Source organism: Xenopus tropicalis, chromosome 6 (assembly GCF_000004195.4).
Source record: "Xenopus tropicalis strain Nigerian chromosome 6, UCB_Xtro_10.0, whole genome shotgun sequence".
NCBI classification, from domain to species: domain Eukaryota; kingdom Metazoa; phylum Chordata; class Amphibia; order Anura; family Pipidae; genus Xenopus; species Xenopus tropicalis.
Window position 1 is genome coordinate 85,417,421 of NC_030682.2, and position 10,461 is coordinate 85,427,881.

The 10,461-nt window shown below is 39.6% G+C and overlaps 1 protein-coding gene across 1 annotated transcript in view; it reads left to right on the forward strand.

The window, feature by feature from the left end:
- The window catches only part of tnfrsf11a (tumor necrosis factor receptor superfamily member 11a), a 57,730-nt gene extending 49,359 nt beyond the window's left edge, over positions 1–8,371 (forward strand). Inside the window, exons 6-10 of the mRNA XM_012965431.3 lie at positions 1,179–1,261; positions 2,024–2,128; positions 3,712–3,764; positions 6,207–6,813; positions 7,535–8,371. Of these exons, the coding sequence (XP_012820885.2) occupies positions 1,179–1,261; positions 2,024–2,128; positions 3,712–3,764; positions 6,207–6,813; positions 7,535–7,902 (1,216 nt within the window). The 3' untranslated portion in view covers positions 7,903–8,371. The remainder of the gene's footprint in view (positions 1–1,178; positions 1,262–2,023; positions 2,129–3,711; positions 3,765–6,206; positions 6,814–7,534) is intronic.
- The last annotated feature ends 2,090 nt before the right edge of the window (positions 8,372–10,461 follow it).

Sequence of the window (10,461 nt, forward strand, 5' to 3'; positions counted from 1 at the left end):
AATTGTTTTGCATGCGCTACTAGTCATATCGCATGCGCAAAAATCTCAAATATTACAAAGCGTTTTGTCCATCGCATTGCGATAATTATCTAATAGAAATAATACTAACGCATAATTCACAGACATATTTTAAGCATTAAAAGCATAAAATGTGTCGATAATTACTGTGAAACTTAACACCTCCCGGGAGTAGGCGTTACTAAACAACATTGCAGCTGGTGACTGTCTGTGGTGACAAGATGGAGTTTGCAGTCGTATGTTTTCTGGAATCTGAAGAGAATCAAGTATGTATTTGCCCTAGAGTGATGCATCCTCCGGTTTTCAGGGAAATGGTTATTTTCAGAACGGTAGTTTTCAGTAAGTAACGGTTATGTGCGTAATAGTGTGCACTAATATCACGTGCTACAAAATAACCCATAAATATATTGCATGCTTTAAAATATCATGTCATGGCAACATAAATAATGACAATAAAATCACTTTTTAATTCAGACAAGTGTCTTTTTTGTGAATTGATCGTTAATTCTCCAAATATAAGAAGTGATAATATTTTTAACGCATGCTAAAAATAACACTTGTTTTTCAGCCTGTAGTGAATCGCCCCCTGTAAGTTTAAATGGTAGAGTCAAATATTTGCTATGTAAACTGTGTAATTTAGAAATAAAAAGTACACCATAAAAATCATGACAGAATCCCATTAAAACAAATTTATTTTCTTCAGTTTTTTCACATTTATATTATCAGGCTGCCTCGGGGCAGCCTGATAAGAAATCTGGCTCTGTGCTGCAGGAGTCCGTTAGCATTAGAAGCTATTACTGACAGGCTGAGAAGGGACAGTCAGGTTGGCAAAACAGTCAAGTTGAGGAACTTCAAATAATAATTATTTACAAAAATATCTCTAACAGTAAAAATTATCAACATGACCTAAAGGTAGCTTTTTTATTTTGAAGAGTAGTTTTTAGTGTCAGTATCACTTTAAAATCTTCTTTTTAGCTCTTCTGTAGGCTAATTTGCATATACAGAATTAAGGTTCGGAAAAATTGTGGTTTTGGTGCATTAACAATGTGCTTCAGACTTAGTCCCATAAAGCAGCCTTTCTGTTCCAGCCCAAGGTCATGTGAGAATTTCAGAACCTGTATGCTATGATTAACCCTGTATATTATATATTTTTTTTGCAGCTGTTCAAAACTTGGTCACCCTGAGTTGAATCCTGGCACTGACCATTCTGATGTTGTGTGTGATCATCTCCTCAACAATAATTGTATGTAAAACCCTATTGATCATTATTTTGCTGTTATTAATAAACATATGGAGGGTTCCATTTTTCAGGGATCTACCAATGACTCTGATCACTAACCTTTGACCCTTTATTTGTAAACTATACAAGGTTTTAAGGGGGACCAGACCCCTTCCTTGGGTACAAACAAAGTTTTGTATCTTAAACCTTAAGTCTTGTCAATAATTATCATATTTAAAAAACAAATATGTATATCATGGGTATCAAACCTACATGTTGCTGAAATACTGTGTGCTAGTAACTGTAGTTTTATCTTTTATAGCAGCTGTGTGTAATTAGGTTACGTACATATAAAGGCAGTTTCAAAGCCAGCCAGACTGTAGGTAAGGCCAGGGGTGTTTCTGGCCCCAGAGATGCCTCCCACCAGTGCTTACCTTTTCTTGTGTCAGAGGGAGCCATATCACTAGATTTTGGTTTAAAAAATGGAAATTTGGCTCTTAAAGTTACCAGGATTTTGCTGTCACTGGTAACCTCCTGGTAACTTTGGGGGCACTGACGCCTGAGGCAGCAGCCTTATGGCCACTGTGCCCCTAGGTAAGGCCAAAGTCACATATCCCACTCTCCTTTTCCCTTTTGCCCTAAACTGCGTTCACTTTCTGGTGACAATATTTTATAACTGGAGATGCTGTTGCCCATGTAAATTTTTTTTGATAATAGCAATATCTGAAAATAAATAAATGGTACTTTCTCCACCTTGTCTAATGATTTTTCCTTTATTTGTTGCAGGGCAGAGAGCTGTCATTTTAATTGTTTTATTCACAGTGATTACAATAGTCATATTCACGGCCATCTACTTTTTGTGCTGTACAAAGTGCCTGAAAGATCTGAAAGGTATCATATAATCCATTTTTTTTTCATTCTTTTATTTGCTGCTGTTTTTTTTCTTTCTGTCTCTTTGGGATACAACCGTATAGGAAGGTTAAGGGCAATTACACACTGCTCGATTTGTTGCTCGTGGGAAACTCTGCATCTACCACTTACTACGAAGCACCAGATAATACATTCCCGGCAGCATCAATTTAAATATCCAGATGTAAAACACTGGGTGGTGACCCAGTGTTATCACATTAAGAGGCAAAGGAAAGCATTTTTTCACAATTACAGTGGGCCATCATATGTAAAGTGTTTTACATGCAGTGATTTGAATTCACATTTATATATAATACCTAAGGTATTTTCACTATTGCCTGCGGGAGTGGCTATTTCTTGCAGGCAACAAATCACCCTGGGTGTCCTTATCCTAAAGTAAGACTAAAATAAAATAAAATCCTAAGTACTAATAACAAAAAAACACTATTTTAATGTTATGAGGTCAGTCTATCCAGTCCCTTTATATTAATGGAAGAAAGTAATTACTAAACTTGAATTTTCATGAGATAGGAGACTGCACTGACTCACTGATGCGGTCCTTTCTCGACTTTTATTATCCCCTTCATTGCAATGCGATCTTTTGGCCCTAGGGCCAAACAGAGACTTGCCAAAAAGAGAAGCCCATTAGTTTCTTTGTGCCTTAGGGGCAGAATTATTACTCCTACCTGGGTTTTTAGTGAATAGTCGTGAGAAGATTTTGTAAGATTTGGAAAAAATGAGAATCCCTTCTCCTGCAGGTCTGTTAATTAGCTGGCTTGAAAGTTTGATTTAGGAGCCATATATAAACATACAGACACTGCTTTTCAGACTCCTTAGCCTGGCAATTAAACATAAACAGCAAAATGATGTTGGTAAAAAAATCTTGGATCCTGCACAGTACAGACTTTAAATCACTTTCAGATAAAATTGAACGACACGGGGCGATTGGTCGCCACAGTTAGTTGCGGCAACTAAGCGCAGGGACATTCCCGCTATAGGTTATTAAACGAGCCACCGCAACTTTTTAAAAAGTTGTGACTAATATTCGTTGCGACTGTCTTCGCCCTAAGCCAAATTAGTTGGCTGAGAGGAGCTCTTTTACTAACACAGGTACAAAGCTTGAGATCCATTATCCAGAACCCATTGTCCAGAAAGCTCTGAGTTATGGGAAGGTAATCTCCCATAGACTACTGTTTAATAAAATAAGGTCAAAATATTAAAATATATTTCCTTTTCTCTTGTACTTCTCAGCTAAGATATAATTAACCCTTATTTGAATCAAAACAGTACTGTTGGATCCGTTTTGCTCGGTGTGCGCACATTTGGGCCATTGCCATAGCTTTTAGTACACGCACACAGAGTGGCGTACAGTAGCGGATCCACTTCTCTTAGCCAGGCAGAAAAGTGCAGGGCTGAGAGAAGTGGAGATATGTTTCGTCTGACCTTACCCTAACTGCCTAAGCACCACAAAGAGCTACATAGAATCAAAACACTGTCTGCTAGGTAAGTCACAAATCCAACAACAATGCATTTGCCTTCAAAAATAATCCTGACCTTTTTTCCAGAAAATCTGGAGCAGTGGGTGAGTGATTTGTGCCACCGGTTCCAAGAAGCTGAGGTAAGTTTTTCCTTTTAATGATTTATCTGCAGATACCATACCTGTGGCCTGCATGGTGTTCTCCGGCCATAACCCCCAGAATCCTTCAAGACAATTTTTAGATGAGCGAGTGGAACTACTAGGATTCCTGCGTGACAGCTGGAGTAGCCTTTCTCTCTTTTGAACCAGTGGAACCCCTGCCATCACCTGTCTTCACTTATGTCCTTTTGGGGCATCGAAACTTACCCACTTTATAGATCAAACTAGTAATAGCATTGCACAATTTTTGTACAGACTATGGTGAAATAAAAACAAAGTTAAGGACAGGCAATGGTCAGAACAGACAGCAAAACCAAGCAAGAACTACAGAACAACAGCTTGGGCAGGCAACTGGGCACCAAGAGGTAGTGGCCTAATGTTGGAAATTCCTGTTTCAATGATGTAGTGGTTGAGGATCTCCATGTAGTCCAAAACATAGTCACAGTGTTTTAATAATTCATAAGTCTGAGCCTAAAGGATCTATATGTTCAAATGGGAAAAATATGATCTATCGCTATAGGTCATATCTTAATTTGAAGTAATTATAACAGATGTTTGAACACCCATGCAAAGCCTTTCATTTGTATTTTTATTTACTAATGCTTGCTTTACTTAATGTCACACATGGTTTTTCCCTTTTCCCTTGTTTGCTAAAAACCACCAATATTGCCAGCTGCTGCCATTTGTGTAGAGATCACCATGTCACTGTGCACATGGGGTTTATTTGGACCCTGGCTGGTAGATGTTAAGAATAGTTTGAGGGTTGCAGGTAGGGAGCGCGGTGCTATTGTGACATAAGAAATTACTCAACCCATAAGCTATATGTTGAACTATTTGCTCATTAACAAGTCTTTTGAGTGTCTGTATTTGGATTTTTTTAATTTGTTTGTCAGTAGTTGCTTATTTCTATTGCCTCTTTGTATTACTAGTACCGGGACTTAACAGGGGATGAGCAGATATATTGAGAAAGAATCTGTGAAGCAGTAAATGCTTGCAGACTTTCTCAGACATAGACAGACAGATAACAGTTTATATTGTTTATAACAGGTTTGCTTATTTATGTAGGCTTTTTGTATTTTAATTTTGTTTCTGTAACACCAGTTGTTTCCTAGGATTTTCTAATAACGATTAGAACTTTGATCACAACATTCAAAGCAATAGTTATCATTATTATTAGGGCACAATCTGTACAATGTGTTTCAGGTTCCCTTTTAGGGCTCTGGCACACGGGGAGATTAGTCGCCCGCGACAAATCTCCCGTGTCTCGGGCGACTAATCTCCCCGGATTGGGATGGCAATCCGGGGAGATTAGTCGCCCACGAACAGGGAGTTTTGTCGCGGGCGACTAATCTCCCCGTGTGCCAGAGCCCTTAATTCTTTTTAAATTACATGTTCTTATAATCATTTAATGTGTAGTCACACCACCAATTACTCACACCTAGGTTCAATGTATCACCCCTAAGGGCTCTGGCACACGTGGAGATTAGTCGCCCGCGACAAATCTCCCTGTTCGCAGGCGACTAATCTCCCCGAGTTGCCATCAGTCGCCATCCCACCGGCGAACATGTAAGTCGCCGGTGGGATGGCACACACGGCGGTGCGATTTCAGCAAATCGCCGAAAATGCCTCGCGAGGCAACTTCACCGATTTGCCGAAATCGCCTGCGCAGCGTGTACCATCCCACCGACGATTTACATGTTCGCCGGTGGGATGGTAGTTCGGGGAGATTAGTCGCCCGTGACAAGGGAGATTTGTCGCGGGCGACTAATCTCCCCGTGTGCCAGAGCCCTTAAGTGAAGATAATACAACAGGGATATTTAACCTATGTGTAAATGCTTTTTGTGGATCCTGGACTCTCTGTCCAACTTCCATCAAGAGAGTTAAGCTGGCCATACACGCACCGATACTATCGTACGAAACCTCGTTTCGTACGATATTCGGTGCGTGTATGGCATGTCGGCGAGTCGACCGATATCGCAGGAAGCTGCTGATATCGCACGACTCGCCGATCGGCCAGGTTAGAAAATTTTGATCGGGCGCCATAGAAGGCACCTGACCAAAATCTGCCGTCAGGGCTCAATCGGCAGAAGGAGGTAGAAATCCTATTGTTTCTACTTGCTTCCTGCTGATTGTCTCAGATCCGCATTCCTAAGGGGGAGGGGGAGTTCTTAGCATTCTTGAGGGAGGGGGGGAGCAGCAGAGAGGAGAGAGCTGAAAGCTGTGTGTCTCTGGCAGAGGAAAACAGACACAACTAATCTTTTGACAGAGAAGTCAGTGCAGCGTTTTGTTGAGTGCTCATGGCTGTATTTACATAGACCTTTCTGATAAAGCTTACTTAGTTTTTACCTTTCTTTCTCCTTTAATGCTTCTATGCGTGTTTTGTTTGATAATTACCTAAAAATGCATGTTTTACTTTCTGTACAGAAAAAATCTTCATGCAATGTCTGCACAAGAACAAATAATTTTGGGCAAGGACAGATTTCTACCACATATGTGGCTGTTGCTGTTTCCAATGAGATGGGTTGTGTTGAGGCCCATGAAGTTCATAAGCCGCAAAGTGGTACTCCAGGGACAAACTGTGTAAGAGAATATGAGGTAAAACAAAGAAGAAGTGGCCCTATTGAAAGCGAATACCTAGAAAGGAAGACTGTTGGTGTGGTGGAAACTGAGCAGCTTATAGATGGGTCAGCACATGTGTCCGATACAACGGAAAGCTTGGTGGGGAATGAAACCTTCAGTTATTTTTCCAGTGACCCTGATCAAAATTCATGCCATTTACACCATCTGCACATACAGCAAGATGCTTGTGAACAATCTGCCAGAGAGCTTACTGGGAAACAGACTGTTAACAGTAATTATGGTAATTGCAGCATGAGAGAACCCTTAAGCAGTAGGAATGGACATTGCCCACAATTCAGTCCGTTGCAATTCAGTGGTTCACCAGGCATGAATTTCTTTGAGGAGACAGCTTCTCAAAGCAGTGGGAGCAGTGGTGGAAACACTCCTATGTCAGAAACACCACCATTATCTGGTAAGAATTCTTCCATATTGCCATTATTAATTGTATTTGGATTTATATGATTCAGAAGAAAGTTATATTAAGAGTAGCATATATATATGTACATATAGGGAATTGTTGTGTGTAGTCATGGTTATAGAATTGTAATGACATTTCCAGTTGCTGATCGAGGATCTGTCAGATCAGATCTTAATTTGCCAGGTTAGACAGGGCAAGAACAGCAGTCATAACATAACAGAAGAATGGAGAAGCGTAGATACAATTTTGGGAATATTGTTTTGCTATCCTGTGGTTGCTGTACCCACCAATATACATGAAGATTCTCGTTTTTATTTATGTAAAAACGAATGAATCAGTGGGGGTGTTGCTTTAACGAAGCAAAATATGATTTGAAAAATGAGGCCTCCAACAACTTTTATGAAGCTGGACTGTCCTATCTCTAAGTATAAGCTTAACGCTCACTCTTTAAAATAGTCCCTTATTTGCTGTGAAGAGGGGACAACAGTAAAGCAACATTTGGTACTGTTATTGTGGACCATTATAGTTAGCTCCAGCCAACTAATCAAATATATATATATATATATATATATATATAATATATAGTTTTGAAAGTTATATTAATGTATAATATATAGTTTTGAAAGTTATGCTATATGTCCCCCTTTTTGATTGCCCTTCATTAGAAATGCAGTAGCACAGCTGTATATAATTTGATTTTTTTTCCTTCTTTTAGGACAAGTTACAGGAAATAATAACACAACTGTCATTTCAAATGGTTCAGTAATGAACATAAAAGCTGAGGTACTTTTATTGGTCTTAAACCCAAGTTCCCAAGATGTCCCTACCACGCCCGATAGCACTGATGGAAATATGGGCAGTCCAGTGCAAGAGGAAAATCAATGCCGTTGTGACAGCTTTGTTGCAAACACAGAAAATCATGCAGGCAAATATACACAATATTCTGATGATCTTTCAAATGTTTCTCAAAATCCAGAAGGTTGGACATATAGCACGGACTTTATACAAGGTATTTTAAGTCCTCCGCCGGTGCAAGAGGAAGGAAAACCTGAATATAGTCTCTGTGGATCTGGAATTCTATGAAGTGATATTTTACAAATTCAAGAAGATTGTCAGTTGGTCCTTCTACCACATTTTAAACACACACTCAGTTCATCCTTTTTAATTCATCTGCAGGATTACCTAGGCTGTGCTGGCAAGAACAGGATGAGAGATAATGGCATGCACCCAGGAGCTAAGAGGACTTTCTTCTTATACTGAAAAAGAGCATTTATTAAGCTTTGTGAACTTGGGGTTAAAAACTTGGAGAGTCTGTGAAATAACTTTAGATCTAAATACACTTTTTTCCTGTGATGACATGTTTTGACAGAGACTGGTTTTGGTGTTGTGGGCCTCGTGTTGTGCATGGGGATGGCTGCTGGCTTATATGAGGGGTTGCTCAGGATCATTTGGGAATGTTAATTGGATTGTTTAACTTCCTTTTTAATTAAATGAATGTTATGTGCTGTCACATACTAAACTTTCTATATAAAAGAAATGAGCAACCCATAAACAGCACACCGCACCATCTCTTCTTACAAAGCTGCTCGGTGATAACATTTTTTTTTTTGCTTTCCGCAATTGAGTTTCTAACAAGTTCTTTCACCTTATGAGGATATAAGCAGTAGAAACGTGGATGCAATAAGGAGTAAATTTGAAGCCTCCCAGTGGTATTTATTCAGTCTGTATCATACCTCCCGCTTTCAGCGGGACAGTCCCGATATTTATAGCACTGCCCGCTGTCCCGGATTTATTATTAGATGTCCCACTTCTCAGCATTGCCATTTAATTGATTGCTGTGCCTGCTCCGGGGAATATAGCCCGCCCCCTTAACTCTTGAATCTCCCCTGCTACCTCAAGCTCACAGGTTTACCTTTATGTTTAATTGTCCTGGGAGGAGCATTTGTGACAGGCAAGGGTCAACTATCAGCATTGGCTGCATTCCTCACCTGCTCACCGGGTCAGGGGCTGAGGGTGCGCTCTGTCTTTTATCAGGCAGAAGAGGCTGCTGTCTTTATTTGTGTGCTGGGCAGTTTCACCTTTCCACCCCTAACATATATCTCTCACTCCTGGGAATATCTGGCAGAGCACAGCATGCAGGGGAAGCGGTATTGCTTGTTCATAAAATATAGCAGACATTTAAAAGGGGCCCTTAAAGTCTGGGAACCTTAGGCCTTGTTAATATGGCTAGAAATTCTAGTGGTACATTAATATTGTTTTGCTTTCAACTGATTAAGAATGGAAGGAAATAACATAAATGTATGTACCACTGGAATTGGCCCTGTTTATAACTTTGGAAAATGCACAGAACTGTTGGCATGTCTGAAGTTGATATGGCCTTTATCAGTTTAATTTATTAATTTTACTGGCATGTCTGGGGTTAATATGCCCTTTATCAATTTAATGTAGTCATACTGGCACCTTTGAAGTTAATATGTCCTTTATTCTTTTTATTAAGGGATTATACTGGCACATCTGGGGCATGTAAAGTGGGTGTGGCATGTGGGGCGTAGTCACAAAGCAGGCGTGGCCAAAACATTTTTGCCCACTACCAGCATCATATATTTTTGCCCCTCTTTCTCTTAATGAAATGTTGGGAGGTATGCTGTATGGGGCTCAGCTTTGTAAACTGAATAACTGAATTCATTCAAAGACATGAGGGGTTAGGGTGCAATGTGCAAAAAAGAAGTCCCCCCTCCCACCCCCTAACTGGTCTGCTCCCACTCTGCCCTTAAAAGGGTTCCTGCACTGACGGCAGTGGATGTAATAAGTGTGCTATAGTCTATTGAAGGTAACCACCTTTAATAGGCTATACTTTGAAACATTGGTGTTAGCAACCACGTCGGATTTTAAAGGCTGTAGGTTTAAATTAATCACACAGAACATTCATATGTCTGTATTAGGAATCACAGTCCCCTGTTTTCAGAAGGCAGCTGCAGACTGCGATTCATACAGTCGGTCCAGTTAGGATGCACTGGTGAGACCAAAGTCCCTTTGTAATCACAAATTACAATGAAATATTACAGTTCTGTGCAGTCTAATCTTTCTGGCAAGCTTTGTGACAATATATACAATTTTAAGTGCTGCAGACTAAAGATTGTAAATATCCCTTTGTAAATTTTCATTCTGGCTTTATATTTTTCATCTACCCTTTAACTGGCACCTTTCACAATAAATTTTCCTTTGTAATATGATGCTCAAAATTCTTTGCTGTTCTAAATAATGTGTAATTGTGGCACCTGAACTTAGAGAAATTATGTTTTCATCAAGATATAAAGAATTCCAAGGGGATAATTTACAAATAAAGGTGTTAATTGAACTATTAAAGTTACAAGTATTAACAAATCAGCATTTATTTTTGTACAGATTACTACAAGTTAGAAAATGGGAGCACAATTATATTTGTTACTGTGGTTAACAAAACTATAGATAATGACATATGTATTCCCCTATGGTGGGGGCAAAACCCCCTCTCCACCTGTCACTGCATCTCATAACAATATGAGAAGAGTGTCTGAAGGTGTCTGAAGCCCACACAGCATTGATATATATATATATTTCCTGTGTTACTTTCTGCTTTTTATCAAATTAAGCCAGGGCCGT